The sequence below is a fragment of the Ipomoea nil genome, unplaced genomic scaffold, assembly GCF_001879475.1.
Source record: "Ipomoea nil cultivar Tokyo-kokei standard unplaced genomic scaffold, Asagao_1.1 scaffold1339, whole genome shotgun sequence".
In the NCBI taxonomy this organism is placed as follows: Eukaryota; Viridiplantae; Streptophyta; class Magnoliopsida; order Solanales; family Convolvulaceae; genus Ipomoea; species Ipomoea nil.
The window spans coordinates 578,320-594,104 of record NW_017617767.1 but is presented as its reverse complement, the minus strand read 5'-3'; the positions used below and the strand labels follow the sequence as shown (position 1 = coordinate 594,104).

At 38.4% G+C, this 15,785-nt stretch overlaps 3 protein-coding genes across 3 annotated transcripts; all 3 read right to left on the bottom strand.

Moving 5' to 3' along the window:
- Positions 1 to 1,569: 1,569 nt before the first annotated feature.
- Positions 1,570 to 3,548, bottom strand: LOC109185682 (protein FAR1-RELATED SEQUENCE 5-like). The gene is made up of 2 exons (XM_019335637.1): positions 3,277 to 3,548; positions 1,570 to 2,941 (listed from the first exon to the last, which is right to left on the bottom strand). The coding sequence occupies exons 1-2, from the start codon at positions 3,546 to 3,548 to the stop codon at positions 1,570 to 1,572; spliced, it is 1,644 nt and encodes a 547-aa protein (XP_019191182.1).
- A 5,628-nt stretch (positions 3,549 to 9,176) lies between these two features.
- LOC109185681 (protein FAR1-RELATED SEQUENCE 4-like) lies at positions 9,177 to 10,034 on the bottom strand. The gene has a single exon (XM_019335636.1). It carries the CDS (start codon positions 10,032 to 10,034, stop codon positions 9,177 to 9,179), a length of 858 nt encoding a protein of 285 aa, XP_019191181.1.
- On the bottom strand, positions 10,034 to 12,536 carry LOC109185680 (protein FAR1-RELATED SEQUENCE 5-like). The gene is made up of 3 exons (XM_019335635.1): positions 12,473 to 12,536; positions 10,923 to 11,751; positions 10,034 to 10,589 (listed from the first exon to the last, which is right to left on the bottom strand). Exons 1-3 carry the CDS (start codon positions 12,534 to 12,536, stop codon positions 10,034 to 10,036), a joined length of 1,449 nt encoding a protein of 482 aa, XP_019191180.1.
- Positions 12,537 to 15,785: the final 3,249 nt, after the last annotated feature.

Below are 15,785 nucleotides of genomic sequence, written 5' to 3'. Positions count from 1 at the left end.
TCGGGGATATCTGAGGATGATAGTGACTTTGTGTCGCCGCCTAGGCCAGTCCGCCCGAGGATTCCGGTAGAGCTGTCACAGGAGAATGCCCCTGATTGTGAACTCACCCCTGAGGAGGATGATATGTATCCTACAGTGAAGATGAGGGCGCAGTCGGTGGTATTGGTTAATGCCCTAAAGACTTGAGCTTTCAGCAGAAGTCTGACATTCGAGAGCTCGGGTTTGGGGCTTTGTTAGACTTTGAGGTTGAGGATCTTCCTCCGCGGCTTCTGCGGTGGCTGTTGTATAATTTTGATAGCCAATCGAAGTCGTTTGATCTTGGTGGCGGGAGATCGTTGGTGGTAGATGAGAGTGATGTGGAGTTGATTTTGGGGTTTCTGTGTGGTCGTATTGACATGGTTAAGCGGGATAGACGTAAGATCAGCAACACTTTGAAACACTGGAGGGGGTTATTTGAGAAGTCAAGGTACAGGGTTACCCCTTCGGAGATTAGTGTTAGGATGGTTGGTGCGGTAGATAGTGGCGTTTGGTTTAAACGCCATTTTCTTATGTTGGTGCTCTTCACATGGGTTTCTTGTATGTGTAGCGGCTATGCAAACCAGATGTATTGGCATCATTTTGACGATGTGTCTAGCGTGCGTGACTTAAATTGGTGCAAGCTGGTGGTCGACACGTTGGTTGAGTCTGCCTGGCGTTCGGGTCGGCATAAGTTCTGTATTGGGCCGGCTGAGTTTGTTACGGTATTCTTGGTGTAATTTTTTTGTTTGGTGATTTCTGTTTTGTTCTTTCCCACTAGGTCACTACAATTAATTTTGTCATTATTTTTGGTTCTTTTTTCAGTTGTTTTATGTGGATCGTGTTGTGCATGGTGCGCGCTCTGTCCCCCGGTGTATTCCTGGTCTGCGTGGTTGGTCTTCACGTCTACTTCATGAACGGGAATTTTCTGAGATTCGAGGTGGCGGGTTTGGCCTTGGTATGATTGAGCCCCCCATGAGGGTTGTCACGGGGTGGACGAAGGTGTTCATCCGTCTTCTGATGTAGTTGATTATGGGCCAAAGGTATGGGTTTTGTTGGTAGGCATTCATTTATGGTTGGTTATGTTCTAGGGGTGCACATGGGCAAGTGGTGTTTGTGTGTGTCTTTATGGGTGGGTTTTATTTATTGTGTCATTCTCTTTTGTTGGGTTAGACATTCGCAGATGTTGTGTTAGAAAGATCAAGGTTGTTTTCAAGAGAAATTTTAGAGTTGGCAAAGCAGGGTCCCGTTGGTGCTTTTGATGGCGGGGTGCTTCGACAGGTGTTTGAGGTTGTAAAGGCTGTTGGAGAGGTGCGTTCTGATGAGCAGCCCGTTGATTTTAATGATATTCCATCCTTTAGTCTAGGTAATACGCTAGATTTTCCTGATCGTGGGGGGGGGGGGGGGCTGTTATTGGGGATGTGGTTCGTGGTTTGACTCCGGCCAATACTGGTCGTCCTTTTTCTGGTGTTGAGGTCAGTTTTGTTGGGTTACTTGTGTGCGTTCACAATGTTTCTGGTTTTTTGGGGTTATAACTCATTACTTTTTTTCACTCTATTCCTTTTTGCTAGGGTGGTCCGATCCAAGAGCATGGTGATGATTGCATGGGTGGTGCTTTAGGTGCTCCGTGTACCTTAATCGTTTCCCGCTGCCCTTGTTTTTGGCAACATTGGGTGGCTTGATTTGGATCTCGGTAGGTGCAGTAGCGTTGACTATTGATTCAATCACTGATTGGTGGCTGGGGCTTTGGTTGGCTTGTTGCTTAGCACTCTTTAACTTCCCGTTTAGTTGCTGCATTGTTGTCAACATTAGAGCCATTTCATTTTCACTTCCATTAGCCAATCCTAAGAAGTTGTAGAATTCATTCCAGAGTTGGTTCGCAATTGATTTGAGTTCGTTCCCCCCTTGCGTATTAGGGCTGCCTTTCAACACAATATCATACATTGGCCGTGCACATGCGTCTCTTGTCCATCGGGGAACAATATAGTGTCCTGGTATTTCTTCGATGCCTTCGTCCTTGAAAATTGCCAGCACATGCTTGCATAAGATTCCTACTCTGTTGAATTTGTTGCAACTGCATTCTGTTTTGTGGGTAGATTCTTGGTGTGTTACCTCGTACAGTTTCGCACCTGTTTCGTGTACAACGTACCTCCGGTTTCCGTCCTCAAGTGTCTTGTTGGTGATTTTGCATGTGAAACTTCCGGCCCATATTTCTTTTTGGAACTCGTAGAATATGTTGATGGTGTATAGTGCCGCTGCTTGGCGTTCCATGCCCAACGGGGTTTTCGGTTCAGGGGTTGAACCTTCACAATCTGCGTTCAACTTTGCATGGTTATGCCTCTGTTCTTCTATGGCGCGATTGTATTGCATTATAAACTCGACTAGGCTGCAGTGGTGATTTGTGAATTTGCCGAAATAACTGTTCTCCGATTCTGAACGTGATGTTGTTTTTAGTAGTCCTCCCATGAGTATATCTTGGAAATATGCAGGTATCCACGATGCATGTGCCTCGTACAGTTGGTTAAACCACCTGTGCTCAACAAGGTTGTAATCTTGCATTACCTTTGCCCATTTCAATTCAAATTCGGTGGCACTTAAGGTTTTATCCCATACTGCATTGTTTAGGGCCTTTTTAAACTCGACGTTCTTTGCCAGTGCAGATCCTGCCTTGTCCCCGACTTTTGACATGATGTGCCACATACAGAACCGGTGTCTCGTTTCTGGCATAATGTTGGGTATTGCGACCTTTAGTGCTGGATCTTGATCTGTAATAGTACATCTTGGTGTATACCCCATCGCGGTTTTGAAGCTTTTTAATAACCACTCATACGACTCCACATCTTCTCTTGCAATGAGGCCCGCCCCAAATGTGATGCTTCGTTTATGGTTGTCCACTCCTGTGAACGGTACAAATACAAGCTTGTATCTGCATGGTTTATATTGTTTCTCAGTTAGTGCACAGACATATAATAGTAAGACTGGCCTCATTTTTTTTTTTTGGCCGCCCGACGTGTAGATTCTATTGCAAAACTGCATGCATGATGTCTTGCACTCACGAATACACAGGGGTGCACACACCACATCATAGTGTAATTAACCATTTATTCGATCGCTGCAATGACCAGGGCTGGTGATTGGATCTCATGGTTTATATTGTGCATACAATGTTTAGCAGTTGTGCACGCATGTGTATTTGAGTACTAAAACGTGCTGGATAACAATTTCATTAAATTAAACTACTTTAATTGGAGTCATATGTACCTGTTCGTGCTGTACATAGCGTCGAATGACATCACGTCGCCAAAACATGCAAAATTCTTCCGTGATATTGCGTCAGCCCAAAACAACCTGCATAGTTGTCTATCATCGTTTAGATCAAAATCGAAGTAGAAGTTTGGGTTGGCCTCTTTATTTTGGTACACGTCTTCTACCACCATTTGTCCATCTGCTCCAGCAATATACGCCAACAAATCCCTTCTGAAGTTGCAGAAATCCGTGGATGTTTCCCCTATATCATTAAAACTTCCCACCATTTCTTTGTATAGTCTCCAAGATTTGGTAGAACCAATGTTTGCCCTTGCACAGTTTGCTAGGAATATTTTGTGTCCAATATCCAGCTTCCTATTTATTTTCAAGAAGGGTCTCCCAATGTCTGAGCATAGGCAGTGTGTGTGCCATAACTCCACTGCATGGACCGTATAATTGCCGGTCTTACACCTTGTTATCACAATTCGGGCCTTACAACCAACTCTTTTTGACACCCGCTTTCTTTTCTTTGGTTGTGTGGGGTTTACCATATCGTTGACTGTGTTACTGCCCTTCTTGGGGGGCTTGAATCCTTCCCGTGAGCATAACATGTATTTTATGTGAACTTTCCCTTCCCTATTCATGCGCATCGTTCCTTTTCTGATATCAAAACCGACAGTAATTGCGTATGCCCGGTAGAAGGCTAGTCCGTCTTCTAGTGTTGCAAACTTTTGCCCTTCATACGGGGTGCATTCACTTTTGCAGGTGGGTAACCACCGTTTCGTTCCATCGGGTAATATAATCATTTCGCAATCTGTTGCTTCTTCTTCAGTATGCTCTTTGCCTATTAATCAAAGGTGTGTTCCGTAAATATTAGTAGCATTTTTTGGCACTGGTAGCGTTATTAGAATTGCGTATAATATAAACGATAGAATCTGTGGGTGCATGCATGTTCAAACTATTGTACGATGTGTGCATTTGAGACTAATAACGGGTGCACTCTATGAACACAAAGCTACAGCCCCTTCCATCACCCCCCTGTAATCAGTCCATGATTTCTAGTACATTCAGGGTTAAATTATTGATGCAATTCCATCACATCTGCTATGAGTACATACAGGGTTAAATTATTTACTACTTGTGACTCCCAAGTTTTATTACAGTGCATCCAACTATTGTTTTCACTGACGAATCGATATGTACAATAATAGGGGTTCAACTATATGGTGTATATTAGAATTGCGTATAATATAAACGATAGAATCTGTGGGTGCATGCATATTCAAACTACGGTACAGTGTGTGCAATTGAAACTAATAACGGGTGCACTCTATGAACACAAAGCTACAGCCCCTTCCATCACCCCCCTGTAATTAGTCCATGATTTCTAGAACATTCAGGGTTAAATTATTGATGCAATTCCATCACATCTACTACGAGTACATACAGGGTTAAATTATTTACTACTTGTGACTCCCAAAGTTTTATTCCAGTGCATCCAACTGTTGTTTTCACTGACGGATCGATATGTACAGTAATAGGGGTTCAACTATATGGTGTACTTACTTGGATTGGTGTCATCCATGGAGTCCAAGTTGGCATCATAATTTCGTAGGTCTTCGTTGGCCACGGTGTCTCTTCGCGCGTCCATGGAGTCTGTTTCTCACGTCAATGGGTGCACGGGGGATCGGTTCCGGTTGGGTGGTATGTTTGTCGGTGCGGATTGACTATTGCATTCCTCGTGGTATTTGAATTCCTTAAGTATAGGGTGGCATACGATTTAGAAGTCGTTTCAGATTAGGAGGTGTGTGTGCATTGTCACTATTACCCTTATTAATAATAATTAGTAGTCTGCGTCTCCCATCATAGGCTACATCTCATCCATTCATCTTATCGCATCCTATGGCTAGTTCTTGTCCACACGTTTGTATTTTAAGGGTGTTTGCATTAGAATGGCTCCCTATATATATATATATATATATATATATATATGTGTGTGTGTGTGTGTGTGTGTGTGTGTGTGTGTGTATTCAAATGAGGACAAGTATATTACAGAGGACTGTGAGGACAGATGTAGTGTGTGCCATTAGTCGGTATGTCGTGTGCATGGCCGAATGTAGTCCTGTGCCCCAGTTTGTATGTCGCACTCTAGATTTGTTAATTTATAGAGCGTGAGTTCGAAACCTGATGTTTACATTTATTCTTGTGTGTCTTTATGTATTAAGTTGTGTGCCTAGTATTAATTTGTGATTTGCCCATTATTTGTCCTAACAGTCCTCTATATATTGTTGTCCTTATTTGAACTCATAATATTTCGTGTAATGTTAATTAATTTTTTCTTATATATATATATATATATATATATATATATATATATATATATATATATATATATATATATATATATATATATATATATATATATATATATATATATATATATATATATATATATATATATATATATATATATATATATTGGGGATGTGGTTCGTGGTTTGACTCCGGCCAATACTGGTCGTCCTTTTTCTGGTGTTGAGGTCAGTTTTGTTGGGTTACTTGTGTGCGTTCACATTGTTTCTGGTTTTTTTTGGGTTATAACTCATTACTTTTTTTTCACTCTATTCCTTTTTGCTAGGGTGGTCCGATCCAAGAGCATGGTGATGATTGCATGGGTGGTGCTTTAGGTGCTCCAGGTACTGATGTGGCTCTTCCTAATGGGGGTCGGGATTGCGCTTGTTCGGGGGGTTGTGGCCCGCAGTATGTGGAGGGACATACGCATGGTGATGACGATTCCATTGTGTGTGATATTTGGTCTGAGGGTCCTTGCCCGGGGCGTTCGTAGTTACCTGCGCATGTTGATGCGCCGATTGAGCCTGGTTTGGTATGTTTGTGTATAAAGGAATGGGATTTGATGTGGTATTAAATGATGGATTTGATGTGTGCATTTTTTTCATTGGTTTTTTTTTTTTCCATAATTCGGGTGCTTTGTTATTTTTTTTATAGTAGGTGTGCTGGGATTTATGCGTGGGTGGTTTTATTAAGTGGCAATTGTATGTTCATTTGAAGAGTTGGGTAGTTGTGTGGTTTGTTATTTAGTAATGTTTTTTATGTGTGCTTGGATGTGTATAAATGGATGCACTTGCAGGAATTTTTGTGTGCTCCGTTTAAGTAGGTGGCATTTTGTAGTTTGAATTCTAGACTTGGGTGTTGGTGTTGTCACTTCTCATGGTTAGCTATCTACTCATAGTTTGGTGTGATGGAATTGGTTTGATGTGTGTGTATGGATGTGTATAAATGGTTGCACTTGCAAGAACTTATGGGTGCGTAGTTTAGGTAAGTGGCATTTTGTAATTTAAATTCAGGACTTGGTTGTTGATGCTCACACTTCTTTCTGTGCAGCAATCTATTCGTGTGGGTGAACCTAGCCGGTGTCAGTCTGACGGGCGTATTTGTCAAGCCCCTTTCAAACGGCCTAGGGGTGTTACTATCCCGCCGGATGCTTTGCCTTTGCAGTTGTCGCATCTGGATCTTGGGTTGCCACCTTTAGACAATCCAGAGGACTCGGTTATTTGCAACTGGTTGTTGTGTGCAGCTGAGGGGGACATGTTAGTTTCGGGAACCATTTGTTAATAGACAAATTGTGTTGGTTATGTGTGTTTGATTGGTGTTTTTTTTTTTTTTTTTTTTTTTTTTTTTTTTTTATTTACTTTTGTGTAGGGAGGAGATTTTGGTTGATGTGGGTGGTAGTGTGGCGCGGTGGGCGGATTTGATGTCTTTGGCACCCGGGTCTTTGGTTGAGGTTGGTGTTGTAGATGCATGGGCGTGTCTGTTAAATTGTCGGGAGCGGTATAAGGAACCGAATGCCCCTTCTTGTTTTTTTGCCTCCACTCTTTCCACGGTTGGTAATTGCATCTTTTTGTGGCATGGTAGTTTGACACGTTTAGGTTTTTTTTTGTTGTGCTAATTTTACTCCTTTTGAAGCTTCATACTGTCGTGGATACCACCCTTGATCGGGATAAGCGGTTTGCGTTGTTCAAGGATAGGCTGCACGAGGAGTTTCAGGTGACGCCATATCGTTACATTTCTGAAGTTGATTTGGTATGAATTCTTTTGTTTTACATGGCTTCTAGACTACCTGTCCATCATATTTTGTGTCCATAGGGACTGAGTTTTGTGTGCACGCAGGTTGTGCTAGTTTGTTTGCTTGTAGTCATTTTGGTTTTAAGGTGGTGCGTCGGTGTTTTTTTGCAGTTTATGTTCCCCATTCTGCGTCAGAAACATTACTTCCTTATATGCGTTGATTTTTGAAAATTCCGGTGTGAGATAATTGACAATTCAACTCTTCAGCCTAATATGAAGCTGAAATATGGGGATTGCCCAGAGGATTTGGTATGTTATATATTTCGCACAGTCTGGTACTTTTTTACCTCTTTGCGCTTTTCGATTTTTGATGTCTGCAATCTGTGGGTGTCTTATAGTTTGGCATGCTAATGGAATTCTTCACCACTATTCATCCGGGGAGGTCTACGATGTGTGCGTGTTTGGAGCCAAAGCGTATGCAGATGAGTTGGCGTGATGGCAAGAATACGGTTGACTGCGGGGTCTATGTCATGCGTCATATGGAGTCTTACATGGGGCAGGGAGTGGCCAGATGGAGGTGTGGGCTTAGCAAAGGTAACGGTGCTCAGCTCAAGAAGTTAAGATTACGCTACATGAAGGAAATCGCAACATCAGAGTTCAATTTACTAAAGTCTAGGAATGTTGTTCGGGCGTATAAGTTTGTGTCATTGATCCCGTAGGTCCGGGGTGGGGTTTGTGTCTTTGGTTTAATTGATATTAGTTCGTAGTTTTTGCCGTGGTATGCGTACCTTTTTGGGGTTTTTATGTAGCTACCATTGTTACTGTGTATGGGGGATTAAGCAGGTATTTAGTTTGTTGGGTTCTCATTCTTTTTGCTAAGTAAGGGCTGCACCTCATGGGGTTTCTTTTGACGTTTGTTTATTCGCAGTTGGTTGTTTGTTTATTAGTGTCAAAATTATGTTATTAATTGCTTCTTGTTTAATTAAATTTTGGTATCTCATTTGCTGTTGGGTTGCGGCGCTGTGTGTGTTTGGATGCACAGTGTTTTAACTTGGGGTGCATAGGTTAATGAATTATGCATGATTCTCTATTCATCTAAATTACACAGAAGGCAGTAGGTCTATATTATCTACTGTGCGTGTACAACTATTTAATTTTAAAGCCATGTGTGAAAATGGTATGAAATTAAACTCACCTAAGTAGTTTACTATTAGCTAGTAGGGTTTACTAATTAAAAACACGTGTGCGCAGTGGCGGTTCTAAGTGGGCATGTCTGTTCGTAATACATTGGGTTTCGTGGGTAAAGTTAAAAACAGTCCATTTAAATTTAATTGTATACGGTTATTGTTAAATATGTGGGTGCACCTTGGCGTTAATTAGTGTGCATTCGCAATGGGTTACATGTCAAAAATGTGTTGTGTGTTTAATAAAGTTATCCGTAGTGAGTGTTTTGCTGTTAACTTATAGGCTTACTAATAGAACTGGTGGGTGCACAGTGGTGGGAGACCGGGTGCGTAGTGGAACAAATTATCTAGTTGACTAGTAGTGTGTAGGCTTAGTGCACAACTATTTAATTTTAAAGTCGTGTGTGAAAATGGTATGAAATTAAACTGTGTGTACACGTTGATGGTACACAGTATGCATAGATGAGCGAATTAAGTAGTTGACTATTACACTGTAGGCTTAAAAAAAAAAACTGTGTGTACATTGATGGTGGTCAGTATGCATAGCTGAACAAACGAACTAGTGATGGATAAAATTCTAAAATTTGACAAGTATCTAATTCAACTTTAAATTGTGCTAGAATTCGTAGTATTTTAAACCACGGGAGGCTACTCATCTGATATGTCTTTTCTTTCTGGACAATTCTGGTTGTCGTGGCCCGGTTGGTCGCAAGTAGCACATGTCCTCACCTTTTTCTTCGTTCTTTCCATTTCTTTCTCTTTATTGCTCTTTAATCGTTTCCCGCTGCCCTTGTTTTTGACAACATTGGGTGGCTTGATTTGGATCTCGGTAGGTGCAGTAGAGTTGACTATTGATTCAATCACTGATTGGTGGCTGGTGCTTTGGTTGGCTTGTTGCTTAGCACTCTTTAACTTCCCGTTTAGTTGCTGCATTGTTGTCAAAATTTGAGCCATTTCATTTTCACTTCCATTAGCCAATCCTAAGAAGTTGTAGAATTCATTCCAGAGTTGGTTCGCAACTGATTTGAGTTCGTTCCCCCCTTGCGTATTAGGGCTGCCTTTCAACACAATATCATACATTTGCCGTGCACATGCGTCTCTTGTCCATCGAGGAACAATATAGTGTCCTGGTATTTCTTCGATGCCTTCGTCCTTGAAAATTGCCAGCACATGCTTGCATAAGATTCCTACTCTGTAGAATTTGTTGCAACTGCATTCTGTTTTGTGGGTAGATTCTTGGTGTGTTACCACGTACAGTTTCGCACCTGTTTCGTGTACAACGTACCTCCGGTTTCCGTCCTCAAGTGTCTTGTTGGTGATTTTGCATGTGAAACTTCTGGCCCATATTTCTTTTTGGGACTCGTAGAATATGTTGATGGTGTACAGTGCCGCTGCTTGGCGTTCCATGCCCAACGGGGTTTTCGGTTCAGGGGTTGAACCTTCACAATCTGCGTTCAACTTTGCATGGTTATGCCTCTGTTCTTCTATGGCGCGATTGTATTGCATTATAACTCGACTAGGCTGCAGTGGTGATTTGTGAATTTTCCGAAATAACTGTTCTCCGATTCTGAACGTGATGTTGTTTTTAGTAGTCCTCCCATGAGTATATCTTGGAAATATGCAGGTATCCACGATGCATGTGCCTCGTACAATTGGTTAAACCACCTGTGCTCAACAAGGTTGTAATCTTGCATTACCTTTGCCCATTTCAATTCAAATTCGGTGGCACTTAAGGTTTCATCCCATATTGCATTGTTTAGGGCCTTTTTAAACTCGACGTTCTTTGCCAGTGCAGGTCCTGCCTTGTCCCCGACTTTTGACATGATGTGCCACATACAGAACCGGTGTCTCGTTTCTGGCATAATGTTGGGTATTGCGACCTTTAGTGCTGGATCTTGATCCGTAATAGTACATCTTGGTGTATACCCCATCGCGGTTTTGAAGCTTTTTAATAACCACTCATACGACTCCACTTCTTCTCTTGCAATGAGGCTCGCCCCAAATGTGATGCTTCGTTTATGGTTGTCTACTCCTGTGAACGGTACTAATACAAGCTTGTATCTGCATGGTTTATATTGTTTCTCAGTTAGTGCACAGACATATAATAGTAAGACTGGCATCATTTTTTTTTTGGCCGCCCGACGTGTAGATTCTATTGCAAAACTGCATGCATGATGTCTTGCACTCACGAATACACAGGGGTGCACACACCACATCACAGTGTAATTAACCATTTATTCGATCGCTGCAATGACCAGAGCTGGTGATTGGATCTCATGGTTTATATTGTGCATACAATGTTTAGCAGTTGTGCACGCATGTGTATTTGAGTACTAAAACGTGCTGGATAACAATTTCATTAAATTAAACTACTTTAATTGGAGTCATATGTACCTGTTCATGCTGTACGTAGCGTCGAATGACATCACGTCGCCAAAACATGCAAAATTCTTCCGTGATATTGCGTCAGCCCAAAACAACCTGCATAGTTGTCTATCTTCGTTTAGATCAAAATCGAAGTAGAAGTCTGGGTTGGCCTCTTTATTTTTGTACATGTCTTCTACCACCATTTGTGCATCTGCTCCAGCAATATACGCCAACAAATCCCTTCTGAAGTTGCAGAAATTCGTGGATGTTGCCCCTATATCATTAAAACTTCCCACCATTTCTTTGTATAGTGTCCAAGATTTGGTAGTACCAATGTTTGCCCTTGCATAGTTTGCTAGGAATATTTTGTGTCCAATATCCAGCTTCCTATTTATTTTCAAGAAGGGTCTCCCAATGTCTGAGCATAGACAGTGTGTGTGCCATAACTCCACTGCATGGACCGTATAATTGCCGGTCTTACACCTTGTTATCACAATTCGGGCCTTACAACCAACTCTTTTTGACACCCGCTTTCTTTTCTTTGGTTGTGTGGGGTTTACCATATCGTTGACTGTGTTACTGCCCTTCTTGGGGGGCTTGAATCCTTCCCGTGAGCATAACATGTATTTTATGTGAACTTTCCCTTCCCTATTCATGCGCATCGTTCCTTTTCTGATATCAAAACCGACAGTAATTGCGTATGCCCGGTAGAAGGCTAGTCCGTCTTCTAATGTTGCAAACTGTTGCCCTTCGTACCGGGTGCATTCACTTTTGCAGGTGGGTAACCACCGTTTCGTTCCATCGGGTAATATGATCATTTCGCAATCTGTTGCTTCTTCTTCAGTATGCTCTTTGCCTATTAATCAAAGGTGTGTTCCGTAAATATTAGTAGCATTTTTTGGCACTGGTAGCGTTATTAGAATTGCGTATAATATAAATGATAGAATCTGTGGGTGCATGCATGTTCAAACTATGGTACGGTGTGTGCATTTTAGACTAATAACGGGTGCACTCTATGAACACAAAGCTACAGCCCCTTCCATCACCCCCCTGTAATCAGTCCATGATTTCTAGTACATTCAGGGTTAAATTATTGATGCAATTACATCACATCTGCTATGAGTACATACAGGGTTAAATTATTTACTACTTGTGACTCCCAAGTTTTATTCCAGTGCATCCAACTGTTGTTTTCACTGACGAATCGATATGTACAATAATAGGGGTTCAACTATATGGTGTATATTAGAATTGCGTATAATATAAACGATAGAATCTGTGGGTGCATGCATATTCAAACTACGTTACGGTGTGTGCAATTGAGACAAATAACGGGTGCACTCTATGAACACAAAGCTACAGCCCCTTCCATCACCCCCCTGTAATCAGTCCATGATTTCTAGTACATTCAGGGTTAAATTATTGATGCAATTCCATCACATCTGCTACGAGTACATATAGGGTTAAATTATTTACTACTTGTGACTCCCAAAATTTATTCCAGTGCATCCAACTGTTGTTTTCACTGACGAATCGATATGTACAGTAATAGGGGTTCAACTATATGGTGTACTTACTTGGATTGGTGTCGTCCATGGAGTCCAAGTTGGCATCAAAATTTGGTAGGTCTTCGTCGGCCATGGTGTCTCCTCGCGCATCCATGGAGTCTGTTTCTCACGTCGATGGGTGCACGAGGGATCGGTTCCGGTTGGGTGGTGTGTTTGTCGTTGCGGATTGACTATTGCATTCCTCGTGGTATTTGAATTCCTTAATTATAGGGTGGCATACGGTTTAGAAGTCGTTTCAGATTAGGAGGTGTGTGTGCACTGTCACTATTACCCTTATTAATAATAATTAGTAGTCTGCGTCTCCCATCATAGGCTACATCTCATCCATTCATCTTATCGCATCCTATGGCTAGTTCTTGTCCACACGTTTGTATTTTAAGGGTGTTTGCATTAGAATGGCTCCCTATATATATATATATATATATATATATATATATATATATATATATATATATATATATATATATATATATATATATATATATATATATATATCTGTGTGTGTGTGTGTGTGTGTGTATTCAAATGAGGACAAGTATATTACAGAGGACTGTGAGGACAGATGTAGTGTGTGCCATTAGTCGGTATGTCGTGTGCATGGCCGAATGTAGTCCTGTGCCCCAGTTTGTATGTCGCGCTCTAGATTTGTTAATTTATAGAGCGTGAGTTCGAAATCTGATGTTTACATTTATTCTTGTGTGTCATTATGTATTAAGTTGTCTGCCTAGTATTAATTTGTGATTTGCACATTATTTGTCCTCTATATATTGTTGTCCTTATTTGAACTCATAATATTTCGTGTAATGTTAATTAATTTTTTCTTATATATATATATTTTGTGTGTGTGTGTGTGTGCGTTAAAGAACTATATAAAGAATACACGTTAATTAAAAAAAAGGTAACCTTTAATACCAAGTTCATTAATTACTCTATATTCATAATTTTTCCGTGTAATTTTAATGAATTTAAGGATATATACATATATATATATATATATATATATATATATATATATATATATATATATTACATAATACCATATAAGGAATACACGTTAATTATTCCCTAATTCAAAAAATGTACACGTTAATAATACTTCCATAATTAATTAGTCTATATTAACATAATAATATTTCCATAATTAATCAGTCTATATTCATAATATTCTGTGTAATATTAATTAATTTTTTGTTATATATACATTACGTAATACCATATAAGGAATACAGGTTAATTCAAAAAAGGTAAACGTTAATACCTAATTCATTAATTAGTCTATATTTGTAATATTTCGTCTAATGTTAATTAATTTTTTTTTATATATTACATAATACCATATAGAGAATACACGTTAATTATTCCTAATTCAAAAAATGCAAAGATTAATAATATTTTCATAATTAATTAGTCTATATTAGCATAATAATTACAAATTTCCATTATTAATATTTTCAGAATTAATTAGTCTATATTTTGTAGATTTACTTCCGTTTTAGTAATAATTATAAATTTCCATTGGAATCGGTAGGTACTACGTAAAATATATTGCTTATTATTATTTTTTTGAAAATATTGCTTATTATTTATTTCCTTATTTATTATACATTTACCAAATTTTTAGGATTAACAGGGTATATAAATTAATGCTTCATCTTCAATATGATTCTCTTACGGTTGGATACAAATATACACACAAACTACTGAAGAAACAATGGCGATTATGAATATCAAATATTTGATTGTCTTATATCTGACAATTTTTACTTTGTTTAGCACTCATGAATGTATGTGTATAGTATATAGAGTTTATTATTGAAATAGTCCCTCGACTATTATATCTTGTGCTTGTTGTCATCTTCTCTCTTCATTTAAAATCTAAATTGTTGTCTTAAACATATAACTTTTGTTGTTGTTGTTGTTGTTTTTATTGTTATAGGTCGGATATCAACAAATAAGAAAATAACGATTGATTATTGTAAACAAACTTGCCATGATCCTAATAAAGCATGTTGGTGTTGTTTTACTGGGGCATGCTATCGTACAAAAGCCGATTGCGAAGCAATATGCACGAGACGACTTCCTATCTCAAATAATCAAATTATAAATTAGGAGATCACATTGTTGTCAAAAGCGATTGGAATATAGCATGCTTTTAGTGAGTTTTTATTAAAAAGTTGAATAATCTGAATTATCATTTGGTTGGGGGCTTTGTACCCTACTATTATATTTCATACAAATTAATATGTTACTTTTCCTACTTTTATTATTCGACTACAAGTTTTTTAGCTGTGTGATATACGAAATAAATTATGGTATCATTAATTTAATTAAAAACTAAGAAAATCAAAAGATACTAAAATTTAGAATATAGTTAGACTTTCAATCCCGTATATTTGGTAGGTATGTATTTCCATTGCATAAAAAATTTAAATTAAATTTTTTATAATTAATATATTTGAATAAGAGTCAAATAGGTCATTCAACTACACACCGAACTAAAAAAACAATGCAATTGGATCCCTGAATAGCACAAACTCATGCAATTAGATCCAAAATAACCTGTTTACCTAAAAACATGCTGACATGGCGGTTACCAATTTTAAAAATAACATTTTAATCATGGTCAAATGTACGTAGCAGTCTCAAGAGTAAGTAAATTAAATGTGATTAAAATTTTTGATATGTGCGAATATTGTACCATCTGTAAGTACGATTAAAAATCTCGTAAACAAAGAAGTTTTCAATAATGGGTAATACAATTGTAGTGTGAATCATTCTAAAATACTTATTTCCCACCCAAACAAAATCATCCTTTGTGTTTTCCCGCCTAAACTCTTCCACTCAAATAATTAATAATACATAACATATATATATATATATATATATATATATATATATATATATTACCAATTTAAAAATATATTTTTATTCAATTGACTCATTTATGAATTGGTTATATATATATATAAAACCAAAAACAGATTAATATTACACGAAATATTATGAATATAGAATAATTAATTATGAAAATATTATTGCGGTATATAACACATAATTTTTTTAACCAATTCATATATGAGTCAATTGAATAAAAAAATATTTTTAAATTGGTAATATATATATATATATATATATATATATATATATATATATATATATATATATTACATAATACCATATAAGGAATACACGTTAATTCAAAAAAGGTAAACGTTATACCTAATTCATTAATTAGTCTATATCCATAATATTCTGTGTAATGTTAATTAATTTTTTGTTATATATATTACATAATACCATATAAGAAATACACATTAATTAT